General features: G+C 45.3%; 4 protein-coding genes across 4 annotated transcripts; all 4 read right to left on the minus strand.

Moving 5' to 3' along the window:
• Window positions 1-1,383: 1,383 nt before the first annotated feature.
• LOC120681867 (MEIOTIC F-BOX protein MOF-like) lies at window positions 1,384-3,549 on the minus strand. The gene is made up of 4 exons (XM_039963512.1): window positions 3,368-3,549; window positions 2,163-3,085; window positions 1,836-1,988; window positions 1,384-1,754 (listed from the first exon to the last, which is right to left on the minus strand). Exons 2-4 carry the CDS (start codon window positions 3,057-3,059, stop codon window positions 1,548-1,550), a joined length of 1,257 nt encoding a protein of 418 aa, XP_039819446.1. The 5' UTR covers window positions 3,060-3,085; window positions 3,368-3,549; the 3' UTR covers window positions 1,384-1,547.
• Window positions 3,550-5,413: 1,864 nt separating this feature from the next.
• On the minus strand, window positions 5,414-8,248 carry LOC120681139 (MEIOTIC F-BOX protein MOF-like). The gene is made up of 5 exons (XM_039962672.1): window positions 7,334-8,248; window positions 7,038-7,205; window positions 6,216-6,368; window positions 5,977-6,119; window positions 5,414-5,426 (listed from the first exon to the last, which is right to left on the minus strand). The coding sequence occupies exons 1-5, from the start codon at window positions 8,246-8,248 to the stop codon at window positions 5,414-5,416; spliced, it is 1,392 nt and encodes a 463-aa protein (XP_039818606.1).
• Window positions 8,249-11,689: 3,441 nt separating this feature from the next.
• LOC120681140 (MEIOTIC F-BOX protein MOF-like) lies at window positions 11,690-12,376 on the minus strand. The gene has a single exon (XM_039962673.1). The coding sequence runs from the start codon at window positions 12,374-12,376 to the stop codon at window positions 11,690-11,692; it is 687 nt and encodes a 228-aa protein (XP_039818607.1).
• Window positions 12,377-14,030: 1,654 nt separating this feature from the next.
• On the minus strand, window positions 14,031-14,558 carry LOC120681141. Its single transcript, XM_039962674.1, has one exon. The coding sequence runs from the start codon at window positions 14,556-14,558 to the stop codon at window positions 14,031-14,033; it is 528 nt and encodes a 175-aa protein (XP_039818608.1).
• Between the last annotated feature and the right edge of the window lie 1,827 nt (window positions 14,559-16,385).

Below are 16,385 nucleotides of genomic sequence, written 5' to 3' on the forward strand. Positions count from 1 at the left end.
CATTTGAATTTAAACCAAAAAAGAAAAAAAATGAATTTGACCGGTTACCAGTCAAACCGGCCGGTTACCCGCCAAACCGGCCGGTATACCGGTCTAAACGGCCGGTATACCGGTACGAACTGGGAAGTTTGAATTTAAATTTGAATTTGTCCGGTTCCGACCGGTAACCGGCCAAACCGGACCGGTATACCGGAACCGGAGGCCGGCGGTTAGCGGTCACCGGTCGGATTTTAAAACCCTGCTCGGGAGTCGGGACGGGTCTGGAAGCGCCAGATGCTACGCTCGCTTCTGGATGGGCCGATCATGATCCGACGGCAAGAAAAAAAACAGGCGACGTGGACGAATGAGATTCTTGAGCTTGGCTCAGGTTTCGTTATGGGGAGATGATTCCTGCCGGACCCCACTCCCCCCCTCCCCTTCCTGTTAGGAATAAACACGTCATGGTGAGTTCCGTGGCGTGTGCGAGTGTCTAGCGTGTGTGTTGGTGTCGCTAGGATGGGTGGTTCGCCAGCGCGCTCGCGAACGTGTCGCGCCTGGGCGTGCGCGGCGTGCTGGTGTCGCGCGCGAGGCGTGGTGCGTTCTGGACTGGGTCGGTGCGGGAGGCTTGCTCCGCCGAGATCGTGTCGAGTGAAGTGGGGGAGGAGTAGTGTGCGTGGCGCAGATCTTGCGGTGGAGGCCGCCATGACAAAGTCGAGTGCACGGCGCGGGTCTATGATAGTTAAGGCTGGAGGAGACGATGACCACGAGTCAACAATGTACCAAACGCACAACTCGGTGGATGTTCAGGTGCAACTACAGGGATCAGCCAATGGTTCTTCAGAATCAAATGTTAGTAATTTCTTCACACTTGACAAAGTTTGTCTTGCATCAGTGCAAAGTGTGTGTGTGTGTGTGTAGGGGGGGGGGGGGGGGGGCACTCCACAGATAGAAATTTCCCTGCAGAGTAGCGTAACATACATGCAGAAAGTGGATCATTGGAACTCAGATTTAGTTTCCGAAGGACATACATGCCTCCATTATGCTTGAACGAACAGGTATAAAAATGGAAGCAAACCCGCAACTTTGGGTTTGCTGTGAAACATGCACCTTCTTATAATAAAGTTTAACATAAGAACGAAACATCACATAAAAGCAAGGCTACAAGTGCAGAGAACAGAAACCAATAACAGTATAAAATGCAGGGCGACAGACTGGTATTTACTTTTCAGAGAAGCAGTACATACACATGGGAAGGGACACAGGCTGGAGATAGAAAAGCTGATCATGATAACTCAGGAAGAAGCAAATATGTAACTTTCAGTTCTGGTTTGAAGTTGGTAACATAGCTTCATTAGGCTCAAAAAGCCTAGAGCCAAGCATCACCTTAAGCAAAGGATACATGGGTAGAGAAACGGCTAAAAATCAATACCATAGTCCATAGAGCAAAAGCTAACCCATAAATCATCTTGGAACAGGCCAAAGGTACATGGTCTCACTAGTCTATTACAGCAGGGCAAGCATACAAAATTCAGTGAACCAGAACATGAAGATCTGAACTGAAGATAATACTAGTCAACTTTGGTAAGTTTTATATTATTCTTCGGCAGATTCGATGAAATGCTCAACAAAAGCTCAACCAGCTGGCGGATATCATCATCTTTATATATGATTTCAGTGTGCTTGAGATTCTTGCACTTGACATCCACCAAGTTGAGACACTGGGAAGAAGATGCCCTCTTTGACTTGGCCTTTTTCTTCTTAAGATCTTTTGAAAACTGTTTGGATTGTAAAGGAATGTAAGAAAACGAAATGAATTGAGCTACATGCATACTTAAAATGCCAAAGTAACAATATACCTTGCAACACCGAAGGGTTAGCTTCTCCAGATCTGGTGAATTCTTCAGAAAATGTTCCAATGTCTTGAAGTTATCACTAAGATCACAGCTGTGCAGTAATAAGGACCTAAGATTCCTGAAATTCGGGAAAGTTGCCGGATCCTCACCAAGCACCTGGTGTATGCAAGACACCACAACATGAATGAAAGTGCAAAAGGAAATGCCAATGAAGACAGAAATCATAACACTATCTGGAAACTTGATACATCAAACTTGCCACATTAGACACATGAGAAAAGATGAATAAGAGCGAAAAGGAAACAGTACGTAAAGAAAGAGAAGGCAAACCATTGTCGCAAAACCCGACAACACCAAACTCATCACATTAGACACGCTGCAAAGAAGCTTGAGTTGTTCCTGGCTGACATTTTCTACGTCATAATTATTCCTCCTTAGATGAATCGAGACCTTGCCAAGAGATGGCATCTCCTCTAATGAGAGACCACTGTCGTTTAAGACACGAGCTTCCACTTCCAGGAGCAGATAAGCAACAGCAGGGGCAGTGACCACCAGCCTTGTATTTCCCCAGATATTAATAATCAAGCTCTTCAGTTTGGGCGATGTAATAGCAGAAAGTTCATAGCAGCGGCAATGTTTCAGAATTAAGTTCTTCAGTGAGTGGGAGGTGATCTCATGAAACGTACACGTGCAACTTTTCAGTTCCAAATACTCCAAATTTTGGCACCCTGAACTGACATGCTCTGTGAAACTGTCATTCAAATGTACGTTGGAAAGATCCAATCTTTTGAGCCGCCAGGAGCTAGAGCCCAATCCCCTGCGCTGAATGCCAGCTTCCTGGGTACTGTACTTTATGCCATGACGGATCCATCTAGTTGCCTGCGGACCCTTATACATGGCACTAACATGCAGACGGAATGTATCCAAGAGCCCAATGGAAATATTATTAGGGATAAGCAGGTGGTCGGTGAAGTCCTCAAATTTATCCCAATCGTGGTCCGAGCCTTCATCAGTCTTGAACTCGTCTTGGTCGATGTCAAGGCAGGGGACGGAGCGCCAGAGGTGCTTCCACCTGGTGGACAGCACGCAGGTCTGCACCACCTGGCGGGCCTTCATGAAGGACATGATGTGGTGGATGAGGCAATCCGGCAGGGAGCTCAGCCAGTCGCCGCCGGTCAAGCTGCTGCTGCTTGCACGGGGCCGCTTTCCTTTTGCGTCGATCTCCATGGAGTGTCCTGCCTGGAGCACTTCCTCTGCACAAGGCCAAAAGGCGCATGATAAGCACAAATTTACCCTTAAAAAATCTAGTTCAATTTCTTAGAGATCCAAGGTTTTTGTAAAAACTAAAAAGAGGGCCGATCTGAAAAACACAAAATCTAGTTCGATTTGAAAGATGACACGCGCTATTGGATCGGAAATGACGCAAGCAGATTGATCCCGACGCCCGATCTGGCGTTGTTAGACAAGTAGGCTGGATCTAATACAAAGATTAAGAGGCAAGGGTTTGGTCAGTGCGGAAGGGAGAAGGGACTCACCGAGTGCCACGGCCTCTTCCGGACGACCGGAGAAGACGCCGCCGGGAAGGAGACAAGCGCGCGGAAGAAGCTACTGAACCCTTCGCCCTCTCCCTCTCTTTGCCAGCGAGGAAGATGAGATTTTTTTTTTTCCCTTTTGGCGAGAGGAAGAGGAGAAGTTACTGCAGGAAGACAGGAGGGTGCATCCCCGCCGCCGCACGCAGATATAACAACTAAAGTTATTGGTCTGTCAATTGGAACTCTAATTGGACCTCTAATCGGGACACGAAAAAATAAATTGGAATTCTAATTAAAACCAGACAAATCAATCAAAATTCCAATAGGAACACGAAAAATAAATACCTCGCACGGTCACGGCACAAATTTATTGTTCTAATATATATTCGGACAAAATTTATACTACTCGTTCCAACGCACGGCCATCTTGCTAGTTTTATTAAAAGAAAGCAACCGGCTTTCTTGTTGAGAAAATTTGCTGAACTTTGGTTGCATAGGACTTATTCAACATAATTTGAAATTCACTCCAAGAGAGTCGAACCTAGGATCTGAGAAGTACTACTAGAGCTATCTAACTAATTAATTCAGCTAGAGATATGTTCGCATGCTGCTGCATTTTCAACATTTGTCAATTTTTTTATTGATTACAGAAGTATAACCGATCCTTTGTAGAAATATAACGAAGCCGAACTGTCCAAGGCGCAACGGATGTGGACACCGGAGCTGGAAACAAAGCCGCCAAGAGTTCTTTTTGGAGTTCTTTTAAGGGTGACTGACGGATGTAAATAATTGATGTTGCTTGGGGATTTTTTTGGTCAGTTTCAGTATACAGTTTTATGGTACAGTTACTAAGACTGAGAACTAAGTAACCGTATCGGCTGGAGATAAAATTTCTCTCCCATCCTATAAAACTCCTTCCTTCTCTCTGTGCCATTCCTTCTCTCTGTGCCATGTTAGCACAATTGACACTGTGTTCGCTTGGCTTGTCAGACTTGTCAGCCAACCAGCCAGCAGTAATGTTCTCTCATACTAAATCAGCACCAGCCACCAGCTACCAGCCAGTCAGCAGTACTGTTCTCTCATAACAAATCAATACCAGCCATCGGCCACAGCCAAGCGAACACAACGATGGTATATAATTTAATGATATGAAACTCTCCATGAAACTTCATTGAGACAAGCTTAGGCCAGTCTTAGGCTATTCTCAGTGCTGGATTTCATTGCATGATTTCATAGAGTGGTATGTCATCTAAGTACATTTGAGTTCGCGAATGAAACAAGCTCCCCCAATGCAAAGTTTCATTTCACGATTTCATAGACTTGCCATAATATTTAATTGTGAGGCATATGATTTAGCACAATTGTATAAAATGAAAATCTATAGCCCACAATGCAAGTTTCAACAATTTCATAGTATTGGAAATAGTGTATACACAGTTCCGTCGTGAGGAAACTCCTTACCTCTCTTTCTTCATAATTATCTTGCCATATCATTACAAATGCTGACATGTCACTATATTTAATCCGTATGAAACCTCTACAAAACTTGCATTGGGATTTGGCTTAGTGGGGACATCACAAGAAGTTTCATATGAATTAAATATAGTGCCACATCTGCAAATTTATTGACATGGTAGAGTCATTCCGATGAGAGAGGAGGAGCTTCCTATGATAAGCGAGGTGTTTCATCTTCGTAACACTCTTCGATCTGGCTCGATTACCGTATTACTTATCCAGCTTGGTTATCAAGTTTTCAATCATAGTAAATGTGCAATGTAAATTATGTAATTACGTACTGAAACTGGCCAAATATCTCATTAGCCGGCTACATGTTTGTTTTCTTTTTGACGAGTACAAATGAAATTACGAAACCATCGACTCACTTAAAATATAAACAATTAAATATAAATAAGAGTAACAATATCTCTCGATGAGTATTGATAAAAATATTCACAAAATATTAAATATATTTTGTAGTTACACAGGGCATGCATGCAACCAAATGTTTCTTAGAATTACGACCAAATGGGGGTGTTTACTTCTTGAGGGCTAAACTTTAAACCTGTCATATTAAAGAGAATCTTATCAGTTAGGAGCATTAAATAAAGTATAATTACAAAACTAATTGCAAAGTCTCGAGGCTAATTCGCGAGACGAATCTAATTAGGTATATTAATATATAATTAACGGATGATTAGCAAACTATAGATTAATTAGTCTTATTAAATTCATCTCGAGCACTAAAATATTTTGTAAACATATTTTATTTAATACTCACAAATGACAAGGTTTTCATTTGATGTGATAGGGCTAAAGTTTAGCCCTGCACACCACAATGAGGCCTTTAAAGTGCGCATGATATACTAAGAGAAACTCCCAAAGATTGAAAAAAACAATCCGTTTTCCATATTCCTCTGATTAAAGGGGTTAAGTTGAGAGGGAAAAAATATGCTTACACTTCATTTAGCCAAGGGCATGCAAACAGAATTCAGAGGAGCCCTTAATTAGGTCACAAGACCACGCACAAGGCTCTGGGCTAACGATGACACTAGTCAATCTTTATTAGTCTTATGTTATTGTTCGGTAGATTACTTGAGAATCGCAGTAAAAACCCAACAAGTTGGACAACATCGTCATCTTTGTATATGATTTTAGTAAGCTTGAGGCTCTCGCACCGGACGTCCATGAGATTTGTTGGGTCGTCGATGTTCTTCATCTTTGAGATTCCTTTCTTTTTCCTTGTATCTTTTGAGAACTGTTAGTACACCATATAAAAGATGTAAGACGGGTGAATGAACTGAATTTAGTCACATGTGATTGCACGAAGCAAAAGAAGGGGACATTATTGTACCTTGCAACATTGCAAAGTAAGCTTTTCCAATATAGGCGAACTCTGAAGAAAGCGTCCCAATGTCTTGAAATCCTCATTGGCATCATAGTTGTGCAGTGTCAAGGCTCTCATGTTCTTGAATTCTGGATATGAAGGTGGTTCCCCAACAGGCACCTGGAGTAAAATTCAATACACAAATGAAGTGAAAGAAAGAAGGCACTGGCAAGGACGAAGGCATAGTAGTAGTCTTGTGAGATGATGTGAGACGAATTTTAAAGGCAAAATAGCCAAAATTATCCCTGAGCTCGGCTCAATTTCATCCTTCAACTATTAAAAAATTCAATTTAGTCCCTGAACTATATAAATGGGTCCGTTTTCGTCCTTATGCTGAGTTGGCACACCATGGTGGTGGACTGGCTCGTCAACGACGAGTCAACTTAGGGTTGCATCTTGTAGTGAAATATCCATTTTACCCATGGACAAATGAATATCACGTAGTTTGAAGTGCCCAGTTCGTGGCACATGTATCATCTGCATTAAACATTGGCATGATCTGTCACTTTGAATGAACAACTACTTTATGGACACATGGTTATAATTCACTACGAGATGTCCAGGGGTAAAATGGATCACTTGGAGATACAACCCTAAGCTAACTTGTCGCTGACGAGGCAGTTGACCGTTGTGTGCCAACTCAGCATAAGGACGAAAATAGACTCATTTATATAGTTCAGGGACTAAATTGACTTTTTTGATGGTTGAGGGATGAAATTGAGCCAAGACTTGATAGTTCAGGGACGATTTTGGCTATTTTGCCAATTTTAAAGCTTAAATATGTCATACCATCGAACACGACTTCGACAAAGTTAAAGTGAGCTTCTCCAAGTTGGGCGAATTCCGAAGAATGTGCCCTGATACATGGTGATCATGGCCAAGACCACATTGGTCCAATTCTAGGGTCGTCAGGTTGCTGAATTCTGGGAATTCCGTGGATTCTTCACCTGCTTTCACCTGGGGTATGTATATCAGATGACACAACACCACACAAAATGAATCCATAGAACGAAAGGGAAGCAGCAGCAGAAGCATGCAGCACAAGAAGATAGACAATGCACAAGCACATTAGCATATATACATACCGTCACGTTGAAGCCATTAAGCTCCAGACTAGTCACGTTCGACACGCTGCCAAGAATCTTGAACAGATGGCTTCTGAGGTGCGCACGCTTTGCTAGTGTTTCGCGTTCCTTGAGATGAATCGACGCCCTGGCAAGGGATGGCATCTCGTCACCGAAGGAAACGCCGGCAGGAAAGTTGTAAGGGGACACGACCAGGAACAGACGAGCAAGAGCCGGGGCCCTGACGACGAACGGAGAGGCGACGTCGCTCGAGCCGCCGTCGACAACCAAGCTCTTGAGCGTGGGCGACGAGATCTCGGAGAATCCTGGGCCCAACCCCTCGCACCGCACCAGGGCCAGGCTCTCCAGCGAGCCGGAGGCGATCGCGCGGAACCGACACGTGCAGGTCCTCAGCTCCAGATCCTCCAGGGACGGGCACCGTGACCTGACGTGCTCGGCGAAGGGCCCATCCAGGCGCAGGCCGGAGAGGTGCAGCCTTCTGATCCGCCAGGAGCCGGAGCTCGTCGGCCCCTCGCTCGCAGGTGGCGGCGCCTGGGCGCTGTCCATGATGGCGCGGCGGATCCACGCCGACGCGTTGCTGGTAATAGCGTCGTGCAGCCGGAACGCGTCCAGGTGGGCGACGGAGACCTTGCGCAGCAGGAAGTAGATGAAGTCGTCGAACTTCTCCTGGTCGGTGTCGAAGAACTCGCGCCGGTCGATGTCGAGGCACGGGACTTTGGGCCAGAGGTGCCTCCACCGCCGAGACAGCGCGCACGTCTGCACCATCTGCCGGGCCTTCATGCGGGACATGATCTCGTGGAGGAGGTGGTCCGGCAGGGCGCTCAGCCGGTCGCCGCCGCCCGACGAGAAGGCGTCATCGCCGCCGCCCGACGAGCAGGCGTCGCCGCCGCGCTTCCGCTTGCCGAGGGTTTCCATCGTGCGAGCGGCGCTTATTTTTAGCAGATCAGCAGATGTTCAGTTTGGATAGGTTGGATTGATAGCTTCGATGGCGAGTCCGGCACTTGCGTGCATATTAGTAACGTCTTATTGTTAGCTGAAATCCTAGCTGGTTAGGAAGGTTCTATCGAACTCGTTATCGGATCATACCGATCCTCTCCGTTGCTGTCGGTCAGCCATCTTTTTTCTGATCGAACACCTGCACACACCTGCGTGGGGTCGGTTGACTACCAAATGCCCAGATGATGAAGCCAGCTCAGCTCGTTTGTTCCTCCAGGCTACCAAACTAAATAGCTAGCCTCATCATTCCAATGGTCTCTAAACTCTAATAATAAGCTCTAGCTTCTTATTCCTCGTCTTCAAGTTCTAAAAAGCTAAGAATCATGCAAACTTCAGTTTTTTCGCGACCGTGCCTGGGCTTCAGTTGATGAAGGCCATGTGTGTGTGCGCGCACGTGCACGCGCAAAATCAAGAACAACAACCAGTGACAAACTGACAATGTAACATATATAGAAATCCTTGAGATAACAATAACAGTACGACACACCAACTTTATTTGGTGAGTTTCAAACTGACAGTATTACACGAAAATCCTTGAGATAATAGCAATAATAACAGTACGGCACGGCGAAGATTTCGCCGAGGATCGCACACGGCGAAGAGCCGACGGCAACTACAGGCACGGCAAAGGCCGAGTTTGCCGTGTGCCAAATTTCGGGCACACGGCAAACAACTTTGTCGTGTGTTTGTCGAGGTACACGGCACAAAAAAACAAGAAGACGGTGTGACCGGAACCTGACGGCATCGGGATGAATTCACCGTGTGCCACGATTTCAAGCACACGGCGAAGATAATTAGTTCGCCGTGTGCCGAGACCCCTTGCACACGGCGAAGAATCGAAAAAAAAACAAAAAAAATCTACTGGGTACGCGTCCGTACCCCGCCGGTGCCGCGTCCGTGCCGCGCTCGCCGTCGCCGCGCCCAGCCGGTGCCACGGGAGGCCGCCGCATTCGCATCCTTACACCGCCGGCGGCGTGGGTGGCCGCCTCGTCCCACCGCCGCGCGCTCGGCGCCGCCGCACGCGGCTCCATGGCCACGCGCTCATGGTGGCCCCACGGGGCTCCGCCTCGCATCCTGCTGCTCCACGCACGCGTCCACACGCTCGCTGCCACCGCGCCCCGCCGCTCCGTGCTCGCCCGCTGCGCCCCGCAGCTCCACCGCTGCGCCCAGCGGCACCGCTGCCGCTTGCTCCCCACTGCCGCGCGCTCGCCGCGGCCCCACGAGGCTCCGTCACGCGCGTGCGAGCGCTGTCTGCGCACGTGCCCGGGGCCGGCCTCCCGCCCGCCTGCCGCCGTGGGCCTGCACCACCGCCGAGAGAGAGAGAATGAGAGAGATGAGAGGAGGTGGCCCGGCCAGGAGCTTTAAAAGGAAGAGAGAGAGGGATGATCCGCCTCAAGACGTTTAGACCAATGGGAGAGCTCCATTTCAAAGCTTTGGATTGGTGAGGTGGCAAATGTGACCGATTTCTTTTATTTTGCCGTGTGCGAAAGGGCCGGCACACAGCAAACGGCTTGTTTTGCCGTGTGCCTAACGGCCGCGCACGGCAAAGGCAGACGACGTCCAGCGGCACATCCAAAATCCTAAACCAAATTTAAGCAAAAAAATATAAATTAAAAAAAAACATCAGAAAAATAACCAAATTTTTCTAAGAAAGAATCTAAGTTGTGTTTTGCATGTACAAAAAGTTTTGAAGTCATACGCCAATTTGACCGTCACTTTGACTTCAAATCTAAACGACTACTTCTCAACACTTTGGATCTTCTACGGAGATTCTTCGATTTCTGAGGAGCGTACGTGATAACTTGTCTGAAACTTTCTCAATTTTTTTTCTTAGCCTCCGCGTATGAAATCATGATACCACGACAAATCTTATGATTTTCAGACTCCGTTTGATTTTTACAGAATTTTAAAACGATCCGGCCAGACGTTCGTGGTCAATGTTCATGAGCAAGATGTTTGAAATTTCCTTCCATTTCATGGATATGGCCTCACATTGGACTCAATAATGTAAATATCAAATTTTGACTAATTATATTCAATTATTCAAAATACTTGCAGCTCAAATTTGATTTATCCACAAGAATTCGGTTTACTTAAATAAAATGATTAGATATAGCTGAAAGACCGAGAAAAATACCAAAACTTAACATATAATACCACGTATAGTATGTAGTTAGCAGAAAAAGTTAGGAGTGCTTAATCAATTTTTTTAAACAATTTGCCGTGTGCCACAACTTAGACACACGGTAAAGAACAAAAACACACGTCATAGATTTTGATTGCCGTGTGCCAGTTGAAGCGCACGGCAAACCCAATGGTCAGGCAAACGGCTCGCCTGGGCCACCTGTTTGCCGTGTGCCAAACGTTAGGCACACGGCAAACAAACCAGGTTGCCGTGTGTTCGTCATGGCACACGGCAAACTCCCACCATTTGCCGTGTGTTTTATTTTTGTTGTGCGTTTTTTTTCCAGGCACACGACAAACGTACTTTTTGTCGTGTGCCTTTTGTTTGCCGTGTGTTTTTCTTTTGGCTCACATTCCGGTAGTGAATAGTACTAAACAACTTTGGTGAGCTTTATGCAATTATTCGGTAAATTCCCTGAAATGCGCAAGAAAAGCTCAATCAGGTGCCGTATGTCGTCCTCTTTATATATAATTTCGGTGAGCTTGAGGTTCTTGCACGGAACATCCACGAGGTTAGGGTGTGGGGTAGGCTCTGCCTTCTTCAACTTGGACGATCCTTTCTTTTTCTTTGTGTCATTTGAGTACTGTTGGCAGCATAGAAGATGTGAGCTAATAATGAAATACCAACAGAAATTTATAACTAATAAATATGAGTTGAAAAAAGCTTAGGCACAATAATATACCTTGAAACATCGCAAAGTGAGTCTCTCCAAGTTCGGTGAATTACGAAGAAAGTGCCCCAAAATCTGGAAGTCATCACTGAGATCACTGCTTTTTAGTACTAAGGCTCTCAAGTTGTTGAATTGTGTGAACGTCGAGGATCCCTCTTCCACTACCTGGAGTAGATCAGAGAGATGACACACTCATCATGAGTCAGTAGAATTTTAATGAAACGAGAAAACATCACCAAATGGGAGACAGAGAAGGCACAAGCATACCTGCTTCATCGTCTTGAAATATGACACCTCTAGATTTGTTATGACATCAGATACACCACAGCCAAGGGTCTTGAATCGATCGACTATGTTGTTTTTATTATCCCATAGGTCAACCGTTGCCTTGGCAAGGGATGGCATCTCGCTCAGCGAAAGGCCACCAGTAAAGTTGTAAGGCGACACGCCCAGGAACATGGAAGTGACAGCAGGTGCCGTGATGACAAACAGACAATCTCTGGCGTCATAGCCACCATTGATAAACAGGTTCTTCAGTCGGGGGCGACGTGATCTCACGAAATCCTTTCAACGCGCAGCGTTTCAGGACCAAGTTCTTCAGTGATCTGGAGGCGATCGCTGGAAATTCACAGGTGCAACTCTCCAGCTCCAAGTCCTCCAAAGATGGGCACCTTGACCTGACATGCTCAGCGAGAAGGTTGCAGAGATACAAATTGGAGAGGTGCAGCCTCCTGAGGCGCCAGGAACTACAGCTCGGTGCCCCACGCTGAAGGCCAGGTTCCTGGCCGGCGTGGGGGTACTTTATGCCACGGCGGATCCATCTGGACGCTCGCCTATCCTCGCCCATACTGCTGGCATGCAGCCGGAGCGTGTCCAGGAGGGCAATGGAGACGTTGCCAGGGCACAGAAGGGTGTCCATGAAGTCTTCGAACCTCTCCCAGCCCTCGTGGTCAGAGTAGACGACGCTGACGCCCGCGGTCGTGAACTCATCCTGGTCGACGTCGAGGCAGGGCATGGAGCGCCAGAGGTTCCTCCACCTCCTTGCCAACACGCAGGTCTGCACCACCTGCCGGGCCTTCATGTGGGACATGACCTCGCGGAGGAGGCTGTCCGGCAGCGCGTTCAGCCTGTCCCGGTCGCCGGCATCTTCGTCGTCGTCGCCGCGCCTCCGCTTGCAGGGGGCTTCCATCATCTTGCGCCTTGCGCCGCCTGGGCAACTGCTCCGATCCGATCTGTAGTATGAGTAGATTGGTCTTGTGTTTAGGACGTTGCGTCCACGCTATGTTTGGAATCGTAGCGAGTTCAATTTGGAATGCTCCAACAACAATCCGATCCTGTAAACGTATCTCCCCTCGATCTCTTGCAGTCTTGTTATCGGATACTTCCGATTTTCTCTCCGTTTTCATCGCTCGCAGCTGGCTACGTACGTCTTGTGATCGGATCCGTATTCGTATCATTATCTTCGTCATGATGATCGGTTGGCTGCAGTGCAGATAGACTTCTTTCGATGTACCAAAATGTCGTGCACTTGTGCTACGGTCATCATTTATAGAAGACAAGAATATATACTACTACTGTCCTAAGGCCAGTCCCAATGAATGGTTTCATGGTGTTTCATGCACATTAAATAGGGTGCCACATAAGCAACTTGGATGACATGTCAATGATTTAAAGAGAGAGATGGAAGGAGTTTCATCTAGATGAAACCCCACATATACTATTTCCAAGTCATTATGTGTCTTACAATTAAATGCAAAAAGCACATAGGAAACACCAAAATTGAAATCTTGCAATGTACTCCCTCCGTTCGGTTATAAGCTACGTATTACGTCTGGAAAAGTATTCGGAAGTCATCTTCGTATTTGCTTTGCCAGCTCTTTTGTTCGCACCGAGCGAGGCCGCGTCTGTTGGGGTTCCGTGCGCGTTAATGCTTTGCACTGGCCACGCGCGTTAACGCATCGCACACGTGAGACAGCCGTTTGCATGCCCGTTTGCATGCCGCATGCAAGGCTATGCCCGTTAGCTTGTTTCCCTTTCCTTCTTATACGGCCGACTGTTAGCTTCCTTCCGTACTTCTTTCTTTCCATCCTCCTCTATACGCAGCACTACTCTGCTCCTTTCTTGCTTCATTTCTTTGCATCCTCCTCTTCTCTCAGTTGCACCTGTGGCATCCACAAGTATGGAAGGTGACCGCCTCATCTGTGGGGTGAACTGGGCATCGGATAGCAGCGACGACGGCGAAGAGTCTGATGAGGTCCGGTTCGTGATGGATTCAATGGCCGGCAATACAGAGGTCCTGGACTCTCAAGAATGCACTGGACAACTCATCCGTGGGGTGAACTGGGCACCGGATAGCGACGACAATGAAGAGTCTGATGATGTCCTGGTGGAAGGCATGGTTGAAGTCAAGGACGTCGCGCTTATACTTCAACAGCTCGCGTCGATAGAGGTTAGCAAATTTGATGCCGAGAAGCAGCTAAAAAAATGTAACATATTTGATGCTACCTGTCTTACTTCCTCAATTGTATGGAGAGCACAATGAGCAAGTGATTCGTGCTGCTACTGACCTTCTTTGGTTTGCACATGGTCATGGCCATGGCCATGGACATGGCCGAGATGAACCTATGCTAGACGAAGAATGAGTACTTATATTTGTTTTAGTCAGTCTCATATGAGCAGTACTTAGACTTGTTATCGATGTTAAGTTGATCTGTATTAGTCAGTCTACTTATGAGTACTCAGATTTGTTATCGATCATCATTTTTTCTTCCAATCAATCAAGAGTACTCAGAATGAGAATAGATAATCAAGTTCCTAACAAAGCTAAAGGCGATAGCACCATGCATCTAAGCTACAAACTCTAAAGCTTGATTATATATGTCGATTGGGCACTGAAAGCTAGTGGGGAGAGCACCCTGCATCTCCAATGTTTTCTTCCTGGTGTGTGGGATGTTGTAAAATTGCCCTCCATTATGCTTCATAATCTCTAGCATGCATGACTGCTGTGTTAGGAAAATTCTATTGGACCTTTCATTTGGATATTCCTGAAATGCCTTTTCAACCTTGTCCACGATCTTGTCGATGTTGTTTGGAGTGCTCTTCTGAAACAAAGCCTGGATTGCAGCAAAAAAACCAAGATCTAATACATTTAGATCCGGTGAGTTTGGAGGTTGGCATGTTAGACGTATGTCCCATCCATCAGCTTGGGCAGCTTGTACAAATGCCGGGTCATTGACATCAATATGGGTCCTGGCGTTATCCTGCTGGATGAATATAGGCAACCCTCTTTCTTCAGTTGGCCATTTTTCTTTGATTGCTGGAAGTACTTTCTCAATAAGGAACTGCCGGATAGTATCCTTTTTCACTGACGTCATGGCCTTTGTGACCAAGGTACCTACAGATTGAAACCTTGTGTTAGTAAAATTCATGTAGCTAGAAATACACTGATTTACTAGTTCTGTTAGGTATTGTACCTCTAGGCCTATTGGGGCTTTTCCTCTTTGCCGGCTCTACGTAGACGAAGGGAAATATGCTTAGTTTACCATCAAATGTGCAATTTCCATCTGCGTCAAATCTAGGATGAGTAACCACAGCAAGGAGCCAAGGAACATCACTTTCTCAATAAAATTTTTTGCTTTTAACTGCCCTTTGCGGCCTTTCCTCATCATTGGCAAGATAATATTTTTGGTTCCGCCTTGTCCTATAGAACCATTTCTCATCAATGTATATGATGTTATACATTGGATTGAAAGTATGTGCACCAAACAATAAAGTAGTGGTTGTTTAGATGATGTGGCAGTATTGGAAATAGTGAGATGAAACCACCCACTGGGAATAGCCTAACTGACTTTACTTTTTGACAGAGGTTGAAAATCAAATCAGACTTTTAACTGTGCCCTATGCTATTTTAAGACTGGTGAAAAGCACTCATCCGAAAAAAAAAGACTGGTGAAAAGCATATGCATGTATGTTTATGAGATGTCAGTTCGTGAATCACAACATTGACATTGCTTGGCCACTGCAAGTGCCTGACCTGCTTAAGACAATATAAGTACCGGAATTGTTTAAAAGCATTCTCTAGCTAGCTACTCCATTCACCTTTGATAGATACTCCCTCTGTTCCAAATTATAAGTCATTCCAAGAATCTTGGAGAGTCAAAATTTTTCAAGTTCGACCAAGTTTATACAACAATATAATAACATTTACGGTACCAATTAAGTATTATTGGATTCTTTGTTAGTTATGTTTTCATAGTATATCTATTTTATGTCATAAATCATTGTGTTTCTCTCTATAATTTTGGTCAAACTTTGATATGGTTTGACTCTCCAAGATTCTTGGAATGACTTATAATTTGGAACGGAGGGAGTATATTTAAAAAAACTCAAATATTCATAAATGATAGATATACACTAGTAACGAGGAGTTCCCAATTAAAACATTGGAGGACCAACAAAAAAGTCTGTGTTGCATTATTTTTCTTAGTCATTGTGTCAAAAACCGGATATAGCTATCAAAAGTAAATAGGAGTACCTTTTTACATGGTGATTCTGGTACTCATGAGTGGGAGTACCTTTTTACATGGTGATTTTGGCACTAATGAGTTAGAGCATTTATTTGGACTTCACGGAACGATCACTTTTTTTAATCAGAGATTACCAAAACGATGGGAGGAGTGTTGAGAAAAGAATGTGCTTAATTGGAGAGGCTAATTGCAGGCACTTGTGAGCTGAGCGTAGTTCAGCTGGTAAAGTTTCTTGTGGTGGAATCTGCCCATCAGAGTTTGAATCTTTGAGTCGGTACTAGAGCTCTCAGTTTTTAGATTTAAACTAGAATTTAACCGACGCTATTCTTTTATTGGTAGGCGACAAGCCCGTTGATATAAATAGCGAGGTGTCAGTGGTGACCTCTGAGGGGCACCGCTAGTTTACGATCAACTGTCGGGAGGGGTTCCATGCTGTTGATCTTCAGACCATTTATTTTTTCCTTTTTAGTAAATTTTTATTGTTTTTTGATAAAATAGTTTAGAAAAAAATTTAAGAAAAAATTTAGAGAGATTAAAAATTTTAAAGGAAAATTTGAAGGAATAGAAAAAATATTCTTGAAAAATTTTGGAGAGATAGAAAAATTTGAAAGAGAAAGTTTTACGAAATAAATTAAAAAAATTCAAGAGAAATTTTTTACATCCAAAAATAAAAAA

The sequence above is a fragment of the Panicum virgatum genome, chromosome 7N (genome assembly GCF_016808335.1).
Source record: "Panicum virgatum strain AP13 chromosome 7N, P.virgatum_v5, whole genome shotgun sequence".
NCBI lineage: Eukaryota > Viridiplantae > Streptophyta > Magnoliopsida > Poales > Poaceae > Panicum > Panicum virgatum.

Excerpts from the sequence above, each read along its gene's own strand:
- LOC120681867 (XM_039963512.1), bottom strand. The coding sequence starts at position 3,059 with ATGGAGATCGACGCAAAAGGAAAGCGGCCCCGTGCAAGCAGCAGCAGC. Across the intron at positions 1,989-2,162 it reads TGTCGGGTTTTGCGACAATG|GTGCTTGGTGAGGATCCGGC; the intron begins GTTTGCCTTCTC and ends TGCATACACCAG. Across the intron at positions 1,755-1,835 it reads TAACCCTTCGGTGTTGCAAG|TTTTCAAAAGATCTTAAGAA; the intron begins GTATATTGTTAC and ends CAATCCAAACAG.
- LOC120681140 (XM_039962673.1), bottom strand. The coding sequence starts at position 12,376 with ATGATGGAAGCCCCCTGCAAGCGGAGGCGCGGCGACGACGACGAAGAT.
- LOC120681141 (XM_039962674.1), bottom strand. The coding sequence starts at position 14,558 with ATGACGTCAGTGAAAAAGGATACTATCCGGCAGTTCCTTATTGAGAAA.
- LOC120681139 (XM_039962672.1), bottom strand. The coding sequence starts at position 8,248 with ATGGAAACCCTCGGCAAGCGGAAGCGCGGCGGCGACGCCTGCTCGTCG. Across the intron at positions 7,206-7,333 it reads TTAATGGCTTCAACGTGACG|GTGAAAGCAGGTGAAGAATC; the intron begins GTATGTATATAT and ends TACATACCCCAG. Across the intron at positions 6,120-6,215 it reads TTACTTTGCAATGTTGCAAG|TTCTCAAAAGATACAAGGAA; the intron begins GTACAATAATGT and ends GTGTACTAACAG.